At 36.0% G+C, this 22,916-nt stretch overlaps 1 protein-coding gene across 9 annotated transcripts in view; it reads left to right on the top strand.

Annotated features, from left to right (window-relative positions):
- The window catches only part of NKTR (natural killer cell triggering receptor), a 58,409-nt gene that overhangs the window by 17,766 nt on the left and 17,727 nt on the right, over window positions 1-22,916 (top strand). For 3 of the 9 annotated variants that reach the window (XM_029940407.1, XM_029940406.1, XM_029940412.1), the window contains exons 3-10: window positions 5,765-5,839; window positions 6,582-6,689; window positions 7,433-7,477; window positions 9,205-9,292; window positions 18,111-18,140; window positions 18,656-18,801; window positions 19,767-19,989; window positions 20,653-20,808. In XM_029940407.1, the coding sequence (XP_029796267.1) occupies window positions 5,765-5,839; window positions 6,582-6,689; window positions 7,433-7,477; window positions 9,205-9,292; window positions 18,111-18,140; window positions 18,656-18,801; window positions 19,767-19,989; window positions 20,653-20,808 (871 nt within the window). Of the gene's footprint in view, window positions 1-5,764; window positions 5,840-6,581; window positions 6,690-7,432; window positions 7,478-7,784; window positions 8,035-9,204; window positions 9,293-14,697; window positions 14,726-18,110; window positions 18,141-18,655; window positions 18,802-19,766; window positions 19,990-20,652; window positions 20,809-21,593; window positions 21,697-22,916 lie in introns of those variants that run through there. The other 6 variants (XM_029940411.1, XM_029940408.1, XM_029940413.1 and 3 more) reach the window with 6 other exon arrangements.

The raw sequence follows: 22,916 nt of genomic DNA, 5'->3' as shown, positions 1-22,916 counted from the left end.
TGATGAGTGATGCTGAGCTTCGTTTCATGTGTCTGTTGGCCATCTGGATGTCCTCCAAAGTGTCTGTTCATGTCTTCTGCCCATTTCTTCACTGGGTTATTCGTTTTTTGGGTCTTGTACTTTTATTAAAATCTTTGTTATATCTTTGTTAGGTTTGTTTATTGCTTTTCTTCTTATTTGAATGATTAATTTATCTGATCATTAGTGAAAACATTTAGGGCTGTGTGCATTGAACAGGACAGAGAGGTGGTATTCATTTTCTTTTTTGCCATTTGAAACCTGGCAGCTCTACCATTCCCTGGCCTCATTCCCTGACATCCTGGTTCCTACAGTTCTTTGATTCTCTGAGTGCAGTCCATATCCTTGTCAACTAACTACACAAGCCAATAAGCCAATAAATTCTTTGAATTTTTGCTGGTACTGTCTGCAGAGTATTTTTAGCTTGGTGTTTATTGACTTGTCATGAAAAAAGCTCTATGTGCCTAAAAAATTATAGAGTTTTTGGTCTTATCTGAAATCTTGTGTTTTCTTGCTATTTCCTTTTCTTTGTTTTATAGCTTTTTACTGTGTATTACTCCTCCATTGTAACTTGAAAGATATTTAATATGTTTTTGGTTCTACAGGTGATTACATGTTTAAGTATGCCTAAACCATATTTCCTCTGCCTGTTGACTACCACTAAGCAATATGAGGAGATGTATTTTTTCTCACCCAACTCAGCTCCCTTTTGTTGGTTTTAATGATACTGTGATATATATCTTCATGATATATTATTCATTAAGTGAATAAAGCAGAGTACAGTACAGTATGAAAAACATGCTACCTATTTTTTAACCAAGGAATTGCTCATTAAAAAAATTTTTTTTTAATGCTTTTTATTTATTTTTGAGAGACAGTGCGATCAGGGGAGGGTCAGAGAGAGAGGGAGACACAGAATCCGAAGCAGGCTCCAGGCTCTGAGCTAGCAGTCAGCACAGAGCCCGACGCGGGGCTCGAACCCACGAACCGTGAGATCATGACCTGAGCCGAAGCCAGACGCCCAACCGACTGAGCCACCCAGGCGCCCCAGGAATTGTTCATTTTTATTCATCTTCAAATTGAGATATAATTGACATATGGGGTGCCTGGGTGGCTGAGTCGTTTAAGCATCCAACTCTTGATTTTGGCTCAGGTCATGATCTCATGGTTCGTGGGTTCAAGCCCTGCAATAGGCTCCATGCTGACAGTGTGGAACCTGCTTGTAATTCATTCTCTCTCTCTCTCTTCTCTCTCTCTCCATGTCTGCCCCTCTCGTGTGTGCGCTTTCTCTCTCTCTCTTTCACACACATACACACACACACAAAATAAACATAAAAAAATTGACATCTGACATCTTAATTTCAGGTGTACAGCATAATGATTAGATATATGTATGTGTATAGCAAAATGATCACTGCAGGAAGTCTTATTAATATCCATCACCACACAGTTAAATTTTTTTCTCATGATGAGAACTTTTAATATTACTACTTTCAGCAATTAATGTTATTTTTTAAAACAAGAAAAATAAGAGTATATCACTATTTATTAACCTGTGTATTTGAAGAGACACTGGAAGCATACACATGATATTAATGAAAGTTATTACCTGTTGACAGAAGTACGAATAAGACTTGTCATTCTTTGTTTTTTCCACTGTTGGGTTTTTGAATCTTGAAAACATTCCCCATTCAAAAGAAAAGGAATAGTTTTAGAAGGTTCCTTGGGGCGCCTGGGTGGCTCAGTTGGTTAAGCGTCCGGCTTCAACTCAGATCATGATCCCGCATGCGGTTTCTGGGTTCGAGCCCCACATCGGGCTCTGTGCTGACAGCTAGCTCAGAGCCTGGAGCCTGTCTTCAGATTCTGTGTCTCCTTCTCTCTCAGACCCTCCCCTGCTCACACTTTCTCGCTCTCTCGCTCTCTCTCTCAAAAATAAATAAAACATGAAAAAAATGAAAAAGAAAAGAAAGTTCCTAAAAATAGCCCCAAAAAATTTACCAATACAAAACTTTTATTTGCCAATAGCTATAACAATTATATTTTATTCTGTAACCATACTTACCATAGTTATTTAGGTTTAATTCTGTGTTATAATAGATTTAGTGCTCAGTGCCACTCTCTTCTCACTAACCTTTTCTCATTTGTTCTTTGAGTCCTATCTCAGGCTTATATTTCAAATAGATTTTTCTGGATGAAATGTAATTATTGTGTTTCCTTTGCTCTATATAGAATTCTTTATTCACAGCATATTAGTCTCTCTAAGATGGTAGACAGTGTCCTGGTGTCTCCAGTTTCTAAGGTAAAGTGTATGAAGTCAGCCTAATTTCTTTTCCCTGTGGGTGACATGATTCTACTGTCTGGATACTAGAAGACTTCTTTTATATCTCTGGAAATAGCTTTTACTAAGCAATGTCTTGATGTTGTTCCACTTGTAGTATCTTTTCCTTGTATATAATGAATTCTTTTTATCTGTATATTTAGGTATTTGTTCATTTATATTTCATTAATGTCTATCTTTGAATAGTTTTGGTTTCAAATGTTTTTATTGTTTTTATTCAAGTGTTTATTGTATACTTATTCTGTACCAGTCTCTGTACAAATCAGTGGGGATAGAGTGGTGAGTAAACAGACCTGGTCCCTGTCCCTCTGCCCTCACACACATCAGTCAGGCCAAGGGTGGATATAAGTGCATTTTGTTCATACTCCTGATGGCTCATTACACTGTGTAAGGATTTGTATCTGTAATTCCCACCTAAGATACGAGCTCCCCAAACAGGCACTCTGTCTTATATACTGTTGGACAGCCTGACATAGGGGTTGGACCTCAGTTAAATGGGTAAATGGCCTGATTTTATTGAAATTGTATACCCATTCTTTAATTTCCTCTTAGATTTTGCTCTCTTCCTAACCACTGTGATTTGTTCCTATCTTTGTTCTTATCCTCCTCTCTTTACTTATAATTGTATATGTGATATTCTTTGCCTTATGCAGTATACCATCTCCTAAATATTTTTTCCCCAACCAATGATCACTCTTCCAACTACTAGACTATCTTTTATGTCTATGATATATGTCTCCTTTTTCACTACTGCACCTGTAATTCCAGTGCAGCTGTTTCTGAGAACAAGAAACAGTGATATTATTGAAAGGTGAGATTTGTTATATCCATATTCTGAGTACTTGCTGATTTTATTCCTGCTATCTAATGTCCAGATCAGGATTACAACATGACTTAGGTGTGTCTTGCTTGGTCCTTCCTGTCTGTAGCCAGTGTTTATTTTATTTTTTTAAAGTTTATGCATTTATTTCGAGAGAAAGAGAGATGGGGGGAGGGGCAGAGAGAGAGAGGGAGAGAAAGAATCCCAACCAGGCTCTGCACTGTCAGCATGGAGCCCGCCACAGGGCTCGAACTCAGCAAGCGGTGAGGTCCTGACCTGAGCTGAAATTGAGTCAGATTTTTAACCGACTGAGCCTCCCAGGCGCCCCTTTTTATTTTACCCTTAACAACATAATGCCATAAAGGACACAAAACTTCAGCTCTAACCCCTGCCCCTTGAGATTGAAAACTCAATAGAAATATTTTTTCTTTATCAAATAATTAGAGGATAAGATATTAGAGGTGAGTGGTTTTATAAAAACATCATTGTCATTTGCTATCCCTCTCTGAGTATTAGACCAGGAAATGTGATTACATTTAACTGTTTTCAAATGTATTATGAAGGGCATGTCCCAGGCTGACCGTCCCTGGTGGGGAGATATCTTCTGCTCTGGAACATCCTGCGCTTGCAAACGAGCCAGGGTGCTGACCAAGTAGCAAACAAAAAGTCAAGACAGCCTACGTGCAAACATGAGACTGCCTCCAAGCAGAGGGTTACTTGCTGCTACAGAGCAGGAACTTGGCCACAGGCCCCTGGGAACTGGAACTGGGAGGATGGGTAGTTGAGACAATGAATAAGGAGCCTAGTTTGATCGGGCAGAGGAGATGCTGCATCAAGCTGCTTCTGTGTCTGTGTCATTATTGTGTCTGTGTGTTTCTTGTCATTCCTTGGCTCACTCTTAGTTGTTATTCCTTGGCCTGAGGGTTGCAGAAAGCAATATACCACTAGAGGTCATAACTCAATTATCTCTAAAGGAAGAACTAGAAACATTTGAAACTTTTACCAGCTTTCATTTGGAAGCATTAAAGGTTTTGAAAAAGAAAATTGATGTTGAAGTTACTATAGTCCTTAAAAAAAAAAGGGTAAGTTTTTTATTATTTTGATTATATAATTTTTTGGAAAGTAACCATCTTACAGGGATTCCAAATATCTATATTCTAGTCGATGAACTTGTCACCAACCTAGCCAGCCATTTCCCAGGGATTTATAAAGATTGAAAATACTTTTATTCACTGGCAAAATATTTCCATGTAAATACAAAGAGTAGTATCATTACTGATATTACATGCATTTTTTAAAAATTCGAATTCCCTATCTTTTTCTTGATTCCTTTAGATATAAAGATCAATTAGAACATTTTGAAATTGCTTTAAAATTGGGCTTCATTGAAGCTATAAGCAGAATGTTGACACAAGAAAGTCTTCTACAATGCCATTAATCCCACTTTTTATCCGTTTACCTCTCAGGAGGTAGTTTGTAGCTTTGTGTTGTCCTCAGAGGAATTGACTGACATGGCCAGGAATAAATTCAAATCTTAGTGATACAGAGTAAATCAAGTCACTTTATATCCGTGCTGAAAACAACTTACATTTGGTTCACAGTTAATTTTGTTTTATTTTTTAAGTCCCTTTGATTAAATAAAAATGTTCCTTCAGAGTGGGAAAGATTGTGTAGAATAAAAGGAAAGTGGATTCAGGAAAGTGATTGTAAATCAAAAATTATTTTTACTTTTTTTGAGAGCCTTTCAGGTCTGTAAAGCAAAACTACTTTTGTAATAATACGGTTTGCCTGTTGCACTCTCATTCACAAGTCGAATTTTCCAGAGATTATACAATATGTAATGATTTCACCACTCTGACTACTGGTCCAACTTGTGCTTTATATTCTTGTCTTCTAAAAATTTCTGAGTTTTATTTTATAATACAGTAAATAGCAATAGATATAACCCACATTGTAAAAGCTTATTTTTAAGAGTTTGGAGTCCTAAGACCAAAAAGTTTGTGAAGTGCTTCTCTGTGGTTTAGTTAAATCAAATTTGTAAGCTTGCTCCTTCTCATTTCCTTTGTATTGTGTTTTTTTCTCTGTTTTGTGTGCCAAGATGGCAGTTCAGAAAGTTGGCTCTGAATAGCTCTTGCATAAAGGTAGAAAGCAAGATACAGAGGGCAGAAGAGCCTTCTTCTAACGGTACGGGCCAGAAGGACTGTCTTAGGGTGATGTGCTCTTACCACTAGACGGGCTCAAGCATAGACTAGACAGCTGTTAGTGAGAATATTTTAAAGCAGATTAATGGTGTTCATGTGGGAGACCGTACTAAAAGGGACCTAATATTGTGAAGCCCCTTTACAAGACATTTGAAATCCTAGTTTTCGGGCTGCATGTGAGTTCTAGCACTAACAAGTAGAGTAGAATTCTTATTAGTTGGTATTGCTCAGTTAAATTTTTTTTCCTGTTAAGCCTTTTGAAAAATTTAATTACAAAAATGGACTTTTTAGTTTGTTGATTCTATTTATCTATTTTCTTTCTCCCATATAAAATGTGATGTTTAGTCATATTGCTTACCTTTTTTTTTTTAATGTGTTTTCTTTCAGTTGGTCGCATTATGTTTCAGCTCTTCTCAGACATATGTCCAAAAACATGCAAAAACTTCCTTTGCCTATGCTCAGGTAAATGAATTATTAAATTATTAATGATGAGAAGTCATGGCTTATAGTTTTATCTTGCTTAACAGAGTAGATGTTTTCCTTAAAAAGTAATGGGCTGTAAAGTGAGTTTAGCACATTAAAAAACATTTTTACTAATAGGAAATCAAGGAAACATTTCTTAAAGGAAAGAGAGGACAAAGAAATTGGTCTCAAAAGTGAAAAAGAAAGTACTACTGCATGTAATCTCTCAACATTATAGTTCAAAAATTCTAAATTTCAGTGTTTTGAACAAATTAAGCATTCCAGATTTCATGACAAATTCAGGATTAGAAGATAGACAAAACGTAATGCAGTTGTTTATTATTTATAGTTGGGTTTATGTTTTTTTAAACTAAAATAGGAAACATCTATAATGTTAAGATAACAAATTAAAAAAACAGCAAATTAAGATTTTTAAGTGTGTGCTTACATACACTTACATACATACACAATATTTGTACCAACTCCTTGGCCACCCTCTTTTGCTGAAAGGATAAGCATTTCTAATCTTGCTTTTCTCTGGTAGCATCTAGAGTCGCTGCCATACAATTTAACCTTTATATGCTGCTTGATATTTACTTTGGTTCATGGGTACGTTCCGTCGTCGCCCTGTCTTGTATCTTACAGTTCCAGCACACAGGAGGGGTTTCAAAAAGGACTAATTGGATGGGTCTTTCCATGGAAAGATGTATTTGTAGCTAAACTTCATTTCTTTGTTTTTCAGGAGAGAAAGGCCTTGGGAAAACAACTGGGAAGAAGTTATGTTATAAAGGTTCTACATTCCATCGTGTGGTTAAAAACTTTATGATTCAGGGTGGGGACTTCAGTGAAGGTAGAGCTAAAAGTTATGCTTTTAATAACTGTAACTATCGGTTTCTTATGTATCTCATTATACTGTTAATTGTAAATAGTGTATCACAGTAAGATGTAAGTGGTCCATGAATAGATGTTGGATGAATGAATGTTATAGAGCAGGAATGTATAAAAAGCAAAATACTAAGCCATTTAATTTTGTTTCTATGTACTTTTAATAATATACAAATATTTGGTGAGTTTCCTTGCAATGAATGCCAAGTACTTGTGTATTGTTTTTATTCTTTTCTGCATTTTGTTGGTGTGATTACTTTTTGAAATAAATGGATTATGGAGATTGTTTTTTTAATGTTATTTTTGAGAGAGACAGAGAGACAGAGCATGAGCATGAGCAGGGGAGAGGAAGAGAAAGGGAGACACAGAATATGAAGTGGATTCCGGGCTCTTAGCTGTCAGCACATTGCCCAACGCAGGGTTGAACTCCTTAACCACGAGAGCATGACCTGAGCCAAAGTTGGATGCTTAACCGACTGAGCAATCCAGGTGCCCCTGGAGATAATTTTTAATAATATTTATTATAACAGTATTGGACTTCTTTGCACTTATATTTAAAGATGAGGTTAATTGAGGATTTGTAGAATTTCAATTATAGCAATTACAAGTTGTTAGCTTCTTTAGCAATTTGAAAGCATAAAAAGTAATTTATATGTATTAGTATATTTTAAGTTATCATTATAACTTAATATAGGTCATTATTTGCAGGTAATGGAAAAGGTGGAGAATCAATTTATGGTGGATATTTTAAAGGTAAGGCTTAATATTTTATGGTCTTTTCTTTCAGTTCTGATATTAAAGCAAATTTGATCATTTACTTTTAATTAGGAGAGGTTTACTTATAGTTCACTTTTTGCATGAAACTAATGCTGCATGAAAATACTTTATTTGCATGAACTTGGGGATAAATTATATTGTAATATGTAACTTTTAATTGACAAGATTAATTAAGGCTAACTTTATAGTTAAACATGACTTTCAGCATGGAGGTTAGGCAACTATATACATGAAAACTCCTATCTTCCTGCCTAAAACTGTCAACATATTCTTTTGTTTATAGAGAATGTGGTCTTTTGCAAAATGAAAAGGTAAGAGAACAAAGCTCAGTAACACAAACTCCAATTCTGTTCCCTTGCACCCTTCCTAATAAATTTATGGACAGCCTGGGTCAGGTTATGGCTGGATTTCTTGTATTGCTTGAAGACTTGGAAAATTCTGTGTATTATTTCATACATGCATCTGTATCTTTTTTCTTTTCACAATGGGTTATTAGGGGGAAAAAATCTAGTTGTGGTTTTTTTTCCCCTTAAACCAAACAATTTCTTTGAATAAAAGTTGGCATTTTCTACTTTCTCAAAGGTTTGTATGTTTTCTTTTGTATACTAGAATCATTTGATTGTATTTTATTCCTACAGTAGTAGTATTCGCTAAGTCTAATATTGCATTTGCCCCAAAAAGCCTTAGAAAAGTCAGTTGCAGAGATTTATAATGGGATCCAATCTGATTAGATTTTAATGCCATGGTAGCTTCAGTGTTATAATAGTCTCTTATATTTCTTTTGGGGGAAAATGGATTACTACTCTTTTTCAGAAGCCTGTTCCCAAGGTAATCATGTTTTTAAAGTTTTCTATGTTTCTGTTTGTTCTAAAGAAAGATATGTTTGTATGAATGTTAAAAGGAAGTTTAAATTAGTTTTCAAGATATTTCTGCTGGAATTAAAATCCTGTCTTAGTGATCCTTGTGACAGTTTTTTCTCTGAACCAGTAGGAAGCACTTATTAGCTGGTTCTGTCAGCTAGTAGCAATTTGAAACTAATGTTGTAGGCCGCTTAAATGTTCCCTGCGGCAGATACTTATGTATCATAAATTATATTTTGCCCTTTAAGTTTTTGTTTTTATAGGATTTTCTACCTTAGCTAATTTTTTATCCTGTTGTTAGGAATCTACGTACTTGATTTAATTTAGGCATATCCTTACAACTTTATGTAATTTTTTGGTTTGTACTCTCATAGTCTAGTTTTATTACAGTTGAGTAATAAATTTACCATATAGAAATTAAGCATGTAAGATTATTAAACTTCTCCCATGTTTAGCATATTATATTGGATAATTGGATATTTGAAGGAAATGAGCTTTACTGTAAAGATTTTTCTCAAATTTCTTTACTAGTTTTCCCTGAAAGTAATAGTTTTCATATCATTTAGCCAAAGTATGTTACTAATAAAAGTGACTATTCTAAGGCTGTTTGTATCAAGTATTAAATATATGTTCTTTTCCTCAAGGCTTTAAGTAGTATCTGAGATCTTTTTATGCTTTTGTTTTTTGATTAGTTAAAACATTTTTTTTCTAAATATTCAGACAAGTATCTGTACTGACCAGAAGAGGAATTTCATCCTTTGCTCTCTATTTATTACTGTGAACATTACACTTTAAAAGTGGCTTATAATTGGAGACTGACGAATTTGTGTTTTCTTCAAACAGATGAAAACTTTATTCTCAAACATGACAGAGCGTTCCTTTTGTCAATGGCAAATCGAGGGAAACATACCAATGGTTCCCAGTTTTTCATGTGAGTAGGCATAATTCAGAGATGAGCTTTTCTTAAACAGAGAAGCGCTGTTCATGAGAAAGATGGTGTAGTTAAACTACGTTTAATGCTAGAATTCTGTTAACTTGGGCGTTATTATTAATTTCTAATGTTACAGTAACTGGTAAGCTCTAACAGCTGCCTTAGCTTTCAGCATATGTCCTGCATTTGAAGAATGGTACTTAACAGGATCTAACTTGAAGATATACATTATTTTCAAAATATGTTGTCATCTTAAGAAAAGAAACTGGCTTCTACTTAGCAAATTTGGGGGCTCAGTTTGCTAAAACCAGATTGGAACATAAACTATTGATCAACATTTAAAAATTGTTCGTAGACTAGGAGTAGAAGTACTTTTGGCCTAGAAGGTAGTTGTTTTGAGTAAACCATTTTATGGTGGCTTTTTTTTCTGTTAACGATGCTCTTTGAGTTTATTTGAAAGAGGTGCCATTATTTCTGATACTATATAGAGATGAGTTGATTTGCTGTTGCATCAGCATTGTAAAAATCTTAAATCTTTTGAGATCTCTATGCATAATTGAATTAACCCAGTATTGCTGACATTTCCACCAAAATTTATGAGATTATCACTCAGGAAACTTCCAAATGCTGAATTTGTTTTTTCAAACCACTTTTCCTGTAGGTGCATGCACAACCAGAACCTTACTTGCTTCTCATCTGATAGAACTTATATATTTTTATCTAAAGCTGCTCTAAAACCAATTTTTATTATAATCTCATGATATAAAATATGAAAGATAATTGACTAGCGTGAAGTTCAATGCTTTTGATTGGAAGTAAATCTCTGGATATCTATGTTGGAGAAATATTTTATTCACAGTTTAGCAGAAAAAAGTTTTTGTCATCTTTCTTAATGGATGAGTATGAATGGCGCTTCCCTGTCTTTAAAGGAGTAAATTATTCATGTAAAATAAATCTCACATTTTAAAGTTGTCTGCAAAATAGATTTCCAACATGATCTGATAAAAGTTCAGATAAGGGGCATTCTGTTGTTAAGAATGTCCTAAAAATGGAAAGCTGATGGAAGATGACAGTGGTTGGAGCTGTGCAGGAAAAAAGGACCAAAAACATTTCTTCCTAGATCAATGTCTGATTCCATAGAGCAGGGGTTATTAAGACGTCTCTACTAGAGCATGTTTCTATCCTTAACCTTCTTAAGGGCCAAAAAAAAAAAGTGGGAAATATTTTGAAAGACTTCTTTCATAGTAATTTAATATAAAACTGTTTACTCTTTGATTGAGGTTTCCCATTTTCCATTTTTAAGCTTATCTGAACTGTGAACATGATAAACTAATGATTCATTGGTCAAGAAGCTACCATTTGAGGGCTCTAAAGTTTCTTTTAGATTTCCTTTTTTATATCAGTATGTGAAAATTGATCAGGCAGCCCCAGCCTCTTCCAATTGCTACACACCAGTCAGCTCATGTCCAGAATGTAAAAGCCGATGCAGGCACATACATTAATTGAAACCCAGTGTCTGGGGTTCTCCCTTCAAAAAATATAGAGTGTTTTGTTTCTGTGTTTAGTAATTCCTTAAGTCCTTTCTAAGAATGCTTAGTATCAAAATTAAGGCCATTGCTGTTTCTACCTAGTTTAATTTTACATTGGATTCCTATTTTTGACAAGGAATGCCAAATGGAAGTTTTAGCATCTGTGAATTAGGATTAAAATTTTTAAGATTCTTTTCATAATTAACTGTAGATGGCAGTAAAATCACTGTGAATTTGTGTTGAAAGAAAAATTTCTACTTTTAGTTTGAAATTTACTTGTGGAAATGAGTTTATTAAAAGCAATCTTGGAAGCAATTTAGTGTTTTTGCACATACAAAAAAAATCCTTATCTTTTTTTAAAAAGATTTTTATAGCATGTGCTTTTTTATGCTGGCTAAAACAGCCAGTCCTCATGGGTTGAAGGATAAAATAAAACTAACATTCACCTTTCTAATCAAAACATGTCTTTGCTTTTATAGAAAGGGAAAATAGAGATAATGGCCCATAGAAGAGAAATCTTTGAACATGTCGGTCTTGCAAGCCCAAATCCTTTTGGCGTTGGAAGTAGTAAAAGAAAGAAAGATAAAAGTAGAATGTATTACCTTAAAGTTGTGTAAACAATCACAGTCACTCTAAAAGTTGGGGCTGCTGAGGGTTGGCGGTCACTGTCTCCCTCCCTCTCACCACAGCTCTGCCCTTTGGCACCTGGAACAGCTCCCCTGCATTCCAAACAAGAAAGGGTGGTGTGAGAATGGATGGTAAAATGCCAACAGCTCCCTTTACAGTTACAGTTTCATAGGCTTACTAAGGACTTTTAATGCATCCTTGCAAAATTGCATTTGTAGTTCATATTTTAAATCTACTATTTTATAATTCCTAAGGAGTAAGTTTGGTGCTGTTAGTGTGAATATTTGCAAAATGTTCCTGAAAGATTCTTGTGCTTTGTGCAGTAACTATTGTCTTTATTATTTAAAACCTCCCCTTCCTAAGGCATACATCATTTTTGTTAAACACAATTGCACATATATTGCTTCCTTTGGATGAAACAATTATGTATCTCATAAAATTCACATTTTCTTCTATAAAGCTATTTGTGATTTTTGCAATTACTGCCTATGTCTACTACTGTGTTAGTCACAAAGATTTTGCTTTGGGGGGTCTAAATAGAAGAAAAGTGATTCTTTTTGGAATAATACTGCTCAAGAAACATGGAAGAGATGATATGTAGCACTGTCACCATGAATCACTAAGGAAATTCAAAGACCTGGTACCACAGTAGTAACCAAGTTAACTCAGTATTTAGTCATTTTGTCCTTTTTATTAATTGTTGAAACCAAACACTAGAAGGAAATCATAATAAAAGCTATAGAATTATGAAGTCTTAGAGGAGAAAAGGATGTGATCATCTAGACCATTTTCCTTGCATGTATAATGCTAAGATAAAAATGACATACAGGGAGACATTTTTCTTTTCCTTTGGCTGTTAGTAATAGTCACCTAATTGTGCTCTGATTTTTATTGTTTATATTTTCATTGTATATATTAATTGAAAAGATAAGGTAGTGCATGAAGTAGTCATTAAAAAGATTAATTAGGTGGTTTATAGCTTTGTATTTAGTAACTATTTTGGAGAGTTAGAGCTACTAACCTAGCTATCAGGAAGCCTTTGTTTTAGTTTTATTTGCTATTCACCGTAAGTTAGTTTTGTCTTTTCTTTTTGCTTTATAAAGGATCTACCCCATTCTCATAGGTAAACTAAACATTTTGGCATGAAAATGTGGACATAAAAGGCAGGAAGTGTTTGTAGGTCGATTCTAAGTTTCTGAATGTGTGGAATGATTTCTGTGCAAACACTGTCTTGCCTAAAGGAAATAGTTTGCTAATTGCCTAATTTTCATCAGTCTGAAAGGTGCTGCAAAGAAGCTTTGGGCTCATTTGTCTAAATTAGGCAGCAGTCTTCATTAGCTTTGGATAGAATGATGGCACGGTGGTTACACTGGTCTTAGTCTGTGGGACCTTATGTACAGCTGTAGAGTCGGAAGACCTGCAGAGCTCTGGAGAGCTGTCCTTGTCACTGGCCACTGTCATCGGTCATGATAATTATAAAACGTTAAGGAAACGATAATGTAGGAAAGTCAAACTTGAAACAAAACGCCTTATATTTTAACAAGCATAAATGGGAGGAAACAAAGAAGTTCTAGGATGTGTTCTAACTAGACTTGGCAGAAGGCTGCTCATCCCCAAAGGAGACAAGTGCTGGTCATTTAAGAGAAAGCAAGGAGAGCCGAGGGCGGTTTGTTGTTAAGAGGTTTATAAAACTTTGTGGAGATTTTGGGTAGCAAAAGTGAATTTCTGCAGAAATGCTTTTTCCCTTCCACATATTCATGAATTTGTGTGAGAAGAAATGCCAGTAAGTGTTAATAACCTGGACAGTTCTGGTTTTCCTTCCTTTTGGGAGGTGATATCTTCATGTGTAAAATGCAAGATTTTTCATCAACAAAGATGTTGATGAAACTTTACCTTAAACCGAAGTTCTGTGAATATGAAGTGTCATCTGTAACATCCAACCTTACTTAGTGTGACATAATGTGTTAGCAACCTGGAAGGCATTTTCTATCTAGTAGTGTTTGATGTGATGAGTGCTGAACTTTTGAAAGCTCTGCTTGGTGACTTTTGGAACACACAGGAAGAGCTATGTAACATGGCTTGGTTAGTTTCTGTGGTCCTTGTCACTCTATATAATTTGGTGCCTCTTCCATGATTGTGTGGTAGTTTCACGAGTTGAAGGGAAAAATTGCATGTGAGATTAGACAGAAATAGGTTATTTTTATTTCCATACCACTTTACACCTGGAGTCACTTTTTCTTTTTAAAACATCCATTGAAAACACCACATTCATTTGAAGCATTATATTCTTTTTTAACAGTAGTTCATGTGTCAGTGCTTTTATAAGAAATTAAAGCTTATTTTTAAATATTTCAAGATTTAATATATCCAAAACTTTATTTATAAAGAATTTTGTCCACTGTATATAATCTGGGTTTTGGTCTAATTATAGTAGAAATGTTTAAACTTTAATAGAGTTACAAGTGGTTGGACTGTGTATTTTAAAAAAAAAATTTTTTTTTACAATGGGGAAGTCAGAGATTAGGCAGGAAAAGCAAGCATTTAACAGCATACTCTTACACTTTCATCTCTCTTGCCTTTTTATCCTTTGAGAAGATCCTTGAAAGTTTAGTTATGCTGTTTTATTATTTTTATTATTATTATTTTCAGGGACTTAACTAGTAAGTGTATGTAAAGATAGTGAACAGAAACTACAATCCAGACTTTGCTCATTTACTCCTGATAGTGATCTTTTGTGATGTGTGATGAAAAGGATTTCAAATGTAGAAACATGAAAGATTGTTTAACTACTTGAAGAGAATTATTGAGGAAAGTTCCCTGAAATTTTGTGCTGAATTCTCTTAACTCAGTTCTTTTCATTGGAGTTTTTGCTTTCCACTGGTAGTAACTGCCCCTGGGCATTCAGATTTTTCTATTTGTATACTCAGGATACATTATTCTAGTTTGTAGGATTTGCAAAGCGAAATAGAATGCTTTGTTATTCACACTCTAGTATTAAAATATTAAGGCTCCAAGCAGATAGATTCCCATTTTAACCACATTGTTTTTCTTAAGCACAGTTCATCTCTACGTATATGTCCTATGTGAAAGAAAATTTAGAGCCCTCCATTTAAAAAAAAGCTTTTTTGCTTTGCATAGAACTTGAAAATACTTAATTTCAAAGTTATATTGATATTAAAACATAGAATCAGTCTTGTCTTAAAAGTGTATTACAATTTATTTCTTGCCATTTTTGTGTAAAATTTACAGAAAGAGTGTTACACCGTGCGCTCCAAAGGTAATGTCTCATTACTCTAAGGCTCTCTTTTTCTTTCTTTGCCTTTATCTCTTTAATCCTATTGTTATGTGCATTGAACCATTTTAAGAAAAACTTTCTGCTTGATTTATGGCAGCAATACATGTAAAACAAGTGTGTTTTATTGTTCATGGTTAATCCTGGGAAGTGTATTTTAATTTCAGTGGCTTGTTTCCACCATTTTCCACACCTCTTCTGGGGGAGGGTGGGGAAGAGGGTATATTGTATAAAAATGGTTAAAATTTCATTTTGGTACAGAACTGTTAATTTCCATATAAGGCCAAAAGATTCTTTGATAATGGTATTAAAATGTAGATTGTTTTCTGGAGTAATAGTGACACTTTTTGATTTTTAGGATTTACAAAGTTTAAATGAATCCTTATGCATATATTTTTAAAGTCTATCTTTAAACCTGTGTCTGACAGGAGAAAATGGAAATGTGAAAGTGAAAGTATGGAAAGCTTTTATAATTTGAAATGTTCTTTGTGGTTCTTTCTCTTTTAGGTATGTTTTCATAAGGATGTGTAAACTTATATATTTATGATAATCTCTGGCCTTCAAGGCCTGAGCTTAGTGAGTGTATGTCCCCACTGCATGGGCCTTTACAACTGTATAGTTTTGAAAGATCAGTACGATTAAGAGTTGGTGAGATGAGATCTCTTTGCCTGGCTAAGTAGGATTGAGTAGCTTGGAGTGGGCGTGTACTTCCTCCCTGCCCATTTGGCCGTGTCCTCTGTTTTTCCATGTCTCTTGTCAGCCCAGTTACAATATGCCTGCTTCACACTGTTATTTCTACTCCTGGAATGTAGGCTGAGAACCCCAATGGGCTTCTTTGTTCAGATGCTTTTAGTATTAAGATGTAGTTTAACCCAACTAAAGCATAAATTTGTATTTCTGCATCCCGAACTACAGATGCAAGTGATGGACTTAATTATTCACACCAGTTTAGGCACAGCAAGAGGGCCAGCTGAAGTTTGTCCTAAGATAATTGTTCTTGTCTTCATTTGTCTTCTTCACTATTACAATAAAGGACCAAGTTTTTTCATCCTCAGTTTTCACGTACGTGAATTCAAAACAAAACTCGAATCTGTCATGAAGTTAGCTATTCCATCTTCAAAATGAGTCTCAAGTAGTATGTTGCTACATCACTGCAGTTAGCTGGATTGTTTTCATCTCACCATGTGCTCGAAAGTTTTGCTATCATGTGGTTTTTTTACAGGACTCCTGTTAGCTAGCATAGCAAATTAAATTGGGTTTTGTGTGTTTTTGGAAAATCTGTAGGCTTCTCCCTAGTATCAGAAGATTCAAGAGTTGTGAGACAAAGGATCAAGGAAGGAGGAGGAATATATCTAGTTATAAACCACTCATTATTCTCACTGCTACATGTTTGAAATCGATCCCTTACACTATAAGAACGGTTTTAAGTAGAAAATGAACTTTTTTTTTTACCTTTAAAAAATTTTTATCTCTTACACTGTCTAGCATATGTACTAATTTCTTCCTGTCACTAATGTGCTTTGCTAAAGTTTTATATTTGTGGGAAGCACATTTCCATCTTAGTTATTATCCGAAGTAGTTTCTGGATTCTGGTTTAATTATTTAATTATTAGGTCCTCACCAGCTTGCTAGATTTTCTTTTTCTTCTGTTTTCACTCATTTTTACTATTATATTGGCTTGAACTGGAACCCGCCTGCCCGGCCCTGGCTTCACCTTGACACGGTCCATCGCCTCCCGGGCCTGGGCCATGCGTGTGCTGGGGGGCGGGTTCCGCTCAGACACCAGCTGGGTGGAGCCCAAGTATTTGTCCCCAAATAGGACACCGTCCAGGAGGTCTTCGGGGTCACAGGGACCAGATACTGAAGGTGACAGTGGGGGAGGGTCAGCCCGAGAGCGCCCGCCGCTGCAGGCTCTGCCCTCTTCTAAGGAGAGTTTGAGACTTTGTGGTTTTAAAATTCAAGATTGCTTTTAAAATTCTGGAACTTCCTAAATTGATAATTTTTTAAAATTTTATAGTGCTTTTTCAGAACTGAATATTCCTTAAAAATTTTTTTTTAATGTTTATTTATTTTTGAGCAACAGACAGAGAGACAGAACATGAGGAGGGGAAGAGTAGAGAGAAAGGGAGACACAGAATCAGAAGCAAGCTCCAGGCTCTGGGCTGTCAGCACAGAGCCCAACTCGGGGCTTGAACTCACGGTCCGTGAGATCATGACATGAGCCAAGGTCGAATGCCCAACCAACTGAGCTACCCATGCGCCCCGCCCATTTTTAAATGTTTGTTTATTTTCTGAATATTCTTAATGTAAGTATAAATGAAATCATTCCATGTGGAGTAATGATTTTTAACATTGCTGTGAAGGTTAAACATTGTGTATTGTTGACTTACTATCTTAGAATTGCCTTGAAATGAATATAGAAATTGATATGGGAGCTTCTAGTACAGTTAACTGCCTTAACATGGCCTCATATCCAGTGTCCTTTATCAAATTCCTCTATTTCTCATTCTGATAAAGAAAGATTTTTGTGGCTTTTTAATTTTTTCACTGCAGTTCACATACTGTGGAAATTTGTGAAGATGCTATGGGAAAACCAGTTTGGGTTCAAAATCTCCTAACGAAATATACCCCATAGGCTTCCCAAGAGTGAGACTGCCAGTTTGTGACTAGAAGAGGCTGGTTGGGCATTTTCTGGGCCATGGAAATTTAAGGTGTCTGTAATTTATCCATCATTACTTGTTGGCTGTCAGAAGTTTGACACATTGAAGGTTTGCTCCCTGTTGCATTTTTAGAGTTGCTGAGAGAGTGGCAGAACTTCACCTTAGGTGGGAGGGGGGGAAGTTCTGAAAACAGGACTCCCAAGGCCTACCTCCATCTGCCTTCCTAAAAGATGCAGACTGACTCAGTATGAGAAGTAACAAATAGTAACTCATTTAAGTATGGGGGGCAAGTGTTGATCACATTTTTCTTTCCTTAGGGCAGATGATTGTGCTTATTATTCTCTTTAATTATCTTGGTGAATTTTGAGTTTGTTTTTACTTTGTTGTTGTTTGGATTTGAGAGTAACTTTAATTTTATTGTATATGCTTTACATTTCAAACCTGCTTCATATGTTATATATAGGTATAGTCTTCATATTGGAGAAATATATACAACTTTGTAATTATAATCTTGAGGGTTTTTTTTAAACCAGTAAAATGGCTACTATTTCTGTTTGTAAGGTTTTTAACTTACGGTGTGTATCATATTTAATATTTTCCCTTATCTTTTTATCTTTACCTCTTTGTTCTCTACATGCTGTGCTCTACATGTTCTGCTCTGTTCACCTAACCACCTGGGTTTTGCCATCTTTGTGTTGATGTTTACACAGTACCACCAAACCTGCTCCACACTTGGATGGGTAAGAGTTTGGATTTTATTACCTTGGGGAGTTGTTTGGGTGACCAGTCCACTACTGATTAGACCATGGATAAACCTCTAGGGGGTGCTCTTGATCTCTCACAGCCAAGCCCCTCGTTAAGTATCACAGGTTAGTTCGTCTTGAGACCTTCTCTTGTCATGTCACTGAATCTGGGCCCATGGATAGACTTCTCAGCCAGGCTGTCTTGAGTGACCCTGTAGCAATGGTTTCTGAGTATCGAGTGTTACCTGACTGTTCTCAGATTCTTCATCATAATATAGTAAGGAAATACGGTTTTAAGCAGAAAATGAAGCTTGGTTTGAGTCGTGTTTTTATTTTTTCCTTTTTTATGAAACAGATGTCAAGTTCTAATTCCCTTGTAGTTGCTTCATTCATCAAACACTTTGCTTTTATATTTAGGTTTGTAGACATGTCATTTATAACAGTTGTCTTGATTACTGATTATGGTCTCATTGTCATCAAACCAATTCTTTCATGAATTTGTATTGTGACAGGGTGCATGTCGTCTTCGGATTGGTTATTTCTGGTTTTGAAGTAATTGAACAGATTGAAAATCTGAAAACCGATGCTGCAAGCAGGCCTTATGCAGATGTGCGAGTTATTGACTGTGGGGTGCTTGCCACAAAACCAACAAAAGATGGTAAGAGTTTTGGGGAAGTGGAGGGGAGCTAGGATTCTGGTAAAACATGGCAAAGATTATAGCTTAAAGATACCTCCTGAACTTTAGAAGTGGAAAAAAACATTCGAGTAGTGCCTACAACAATAACCCTGATGCCTTTATATCATACCTTATATTCAAGCCATCAACAAATCTTATCAAATCTTACTTCTCTTTACTTCCCATGTTATCAGCCTTGCCCAAACCACCACTGTCTCTTACTTGGATTATTGCAGTAGCCTCCTAACTATTCAGTTTGCCTCTGTCCTTCTTACAATCTCTTCTTAGCAGCAGTAAATTTCTAACTGGTCTCCTTGCTTGTACTCTTGACTCTCTGTAGTCTGTTAACAGCAACCAGAGTGATTTTCTCCAAGAGCTCCCTTCTCAGTCAGCCAAAGCTAAAGTCTTTACTTGGTTTGTAAGGCAGTCTGTTCTCTCCTCCTTCTCTTCCCCCTCATTCATTGTCCTCCCAGCCATGTTGACCTTTACCCAGACATGCCAAGCACAGGGACTTTGTGCGGGCTGTCCGTTCTTTCTGGAACATTCTCCATCCAGATATCTGCATGGCCCCTATCCTCACTTCTTTCAAGTCTCTTTTTGAATGTTATCTTAAATTACTGCCCATCTCTCCCTATTCTTTTTACCCTACTTTTATTGTGTATATGTTCTAACACTTCTCGTTTGTTGTATTAGGCAGTCATTTACTTTTCCTAGCTGATCGCACTAGAATATTGACTTCATAAGGCTTCATATTGACTTCAGTGGCTTTCTTACCTTACAATCTCATCAGCAAATTGTATTATCAACAAACGTTGATATAAAGAACATTTACTTAAATTTTGTCTTTAGTTTGCCGTTTATAAAGCATATTTTATGTTACTGTTTTTTACTCTGAAAGGTAGACAATAAAATCCAGTACTAATATTTTTGTTAATATGTCTTAAAAGTTTTTGAGAAAAAAAGGAAGAAACCAACTCATTCAGAAGACTCGGATTCCTCTTCCAATTCGTCTTCCTCTTCAGAATCTTCTTCAGAAAGTGAAATTGAACATGTGAGAAGCAGGAGGAGGAAACATAAGAGGAGGCCAAAAGTTAAGCATTCTAAAAAGAGACGCAAGGAAGCAAGCAGTTCAGAAGAGCCAAGGAACAAGCATGTAATGAGCCCAAAAGGGTAAGTGTGAAATGCCAGGGTACTCTTAACCTAAAGCACAGACATCCTGGAATGGGGAAAGTGTATGCAGTTCTGTACATTTCGTTTTACTACTTATTGTTGAAAAAGGATAGCATTCTTGTGTTTTACTTTAATTTGAAATCTGACAAATCTAGGGGTAGCACAGATATTTCATATCAAAGATTTATGTGTTTGCAGGTGACAAAAAATTCCTAAAACTCCTAAAAGAAAAATGAATCACTTGACAGTTTCATACCAGAATTTTACTCCATTGATGTTTTATATGTTCTTTGTGAAAATTGTACATACCTTTTGAGTGAGATTTGTGAGTTATCAATAGTTTTGCTGTTGTTTTATAATTTAAAAAATATTTTTGAGTTTATTTTGAGAGAGAGAGTGCGCATGCGTGTGTGAGCAGGGTCGGGCCAGAGAGAGGAAGGGAGAGAGAATTTCAAGCTGTCGGTACAGCCCAAAGTGGGGCTCAGTCTCACGAACTGTGAGATCATGACTTGAGCCAAAATCAAGTGTCGGACATTTAATCAGCTGAGCCACCTAGGCGCCCGGCTGTTTTTTATTATTAATTATTATATATTATTATTTAATATTATTGTGAAATGCAAACATTGCACATTTTAATTGGTGTCTTGGTTTGTTCTCTCTAAGTTACTCTGAGAGGAGTGATACCAATGAAAAAAGGTCAGTTGATTCAAATGCTAAAAGGGAAAAGCCTGTGGTCCGACCAGAAGAGATACCTCCAGTTCCGGAGAATCGATTTTTGCTGAGAAGAGATATGCCTCTTGTCACAGTGGAACCTGAACCGTAAGTAGAGTAATTAAATCTGTGTTTTCCTTTCTGTGAATAAGTCCATCAGCTCATTGCAGTTCCACATTCATGTATTGAGCATGACCCACAGTCAGAGCTCTTTGAAACGACACTGTGGGAGATGCCAGGTGAATGAATGACATGTACCCTGCCTTTCAGAACGCAACATTCTACTCGCAGGGAAAGGGGGGCTGAGCAGGTGAGTCAGGGGAGAAGATCTTACGGGAGGTCCGGAAAGATTTCATTACTAATTTTTTTTCCTTGACTTTGCATTAGAGGTGAGATTTGGTTGTCAGAACAGATGGTTAGTTGAACTCTTTTGGATCTAGTTGAATGATAAAACGTGTTCCAGTTTGAGTAGTGTAAAATTAATTGCATGCTGATTGGGGATATAATTTAGTATCTTAAATATGTGACTTGCAACTTGCTCAGTGATAACTTCTCTGCATTGGAAAAAGTAATGTGTAGTTTTAGATTTGGTCTCAAAAAGTAGTAAATTTTGGGGTTAACTCAAGTTTAGAATTATTAAAAGGAATGTTGTTTGAACAGAAATGCTGTAATATGGCTGGTGTAATTGATAAGAGTTACAGTGAGGGTTAAGAGGTAATGTGCATGTTCCTGTTCACAGTCCAGTCTCCACATAAGGTTACCATTTAATTCATTAAATATTTTTAAAGCCTAGTATTGTCCTGTTTTAGAAAGCCATTATAAGATGGGATGGATCTTTGAATTAATTCCTGGTGTTTTCATTTTTTAAAACTCTGGCTGTTAATACATTTTAGTGGGATTCTTCTTAAAATACAAGACACCAAGTTCATTGATGAAATCTCTTTGGCTTTCGGAAAGGAGGAAACTGGGAAGGTCAGCTTCTCTGTCATGTGGCAGGTATTGGCAAACTATGGTCCATGGGTCAAATTTGGCCTGTTGCCTATTTTTGTACAGCCCATGAGCTAAAAAAATGGTTTTCACATGTTTAAATGTTTGTAGGAAAAATAAAATGGAGAGTAATATTTTGTGACCTGTGAAAATTATATAAAACTCAAATTGCAATCTCCATAGCCACCCCCCTTTGCGCATGGTAAGAGAAAAAGCAGGAGCGGTTTCTGTGCTACCACAGCTGACTTGAGTAGCTGTAGCAGAGTTTGTACGTGGCGCTCTGTTGCCTTACACTGCTGCGCAGTGTACTGCCCATCATGGTGATGCTGATAGAACCTTCCGGTATTTCAGGTGCTACACATATAACCCATCTATGTGAAAAGACATTTTTAAAGATGAAATATGCACAGTCTCATTATAGATCAGCATTAGCACTATATTGATAGGGAACACTGTGAACCGATTAAGAGAAATGTTCTTCTCTCCCCTCCTTAAAAGAGCTCCATTCCTCTCATTAGTAGATCTTTATTACAAAGAAATGATACTCAGTTATATTTCAAATTTCATTGATAAAACATTAGTGAAAAATGTTTTTCTTTCTTGTTATGTAAGTACCTACATCATAGCCTTAATCTTTTTCCTAAAATACTCTTGTATTCTTTTCAGGAAGTTTGCTGACCCCTGTTATCTGGTGTTGTTAAAGTAGTGGTTGCATTTGTGACTGGTGACCGCTGGTAATTTTGTTTGGTCATCACTCTTCTTTAGTCACATAACATCTTTGGAAGTGATTTTGTGCAGAATTATTATTATTATTTTAATTTTTAACATTTATTCATTTTTGACAGAGACAGCAAGCAGGGAGGGGCAGATGGAGAGGGAGACACAGAATCCAAAGCAGGCTCCAGGCTCCGAGCTGTCAGCACAGAGCCTGAGGGGCTCGAACTCACGAACTGTGAGATCATGACCTGAGCCAAAGTTGGATGCTTAACCGACTGAGCCACCCAGGCACCCCATGTGCAGAATTATTTTAAATCATAATTGGCTGCTAGTTGTGTTGTATAGAGATCTATTTTGTTAGGGTCCTTAAAGTTTTCATCAGTTGTTTGGGCACTATAATTAAGTGTGCTGCAAGAACTCAGCATATGCCAGGATCAGAAGTAGGGGCTGTCAGCCATATGAACTTGCCACCTTACTGATTGTGCAGCAGTCAGGTGGAGGGTAGCAGTAGG

This window comes from Suricata suricatta, chromosome 5 (assembly GCF_006229205.1).
Source record: "Suricata suricatta isolate VVHF042 chromosome 5, meerkat_22Aug2017_6uvM2_HiC, whole genome shotgun sequence".
NCBI classification, from domain to species: Eukaryota; Metazoa; Chordata; class Mammalia; order Carnivora; family Herpestidae; genus Suricata; species Suricata suricatta.
This window is presented reverse-complemented; position numbering and strand designations above follow the sequence as displayed.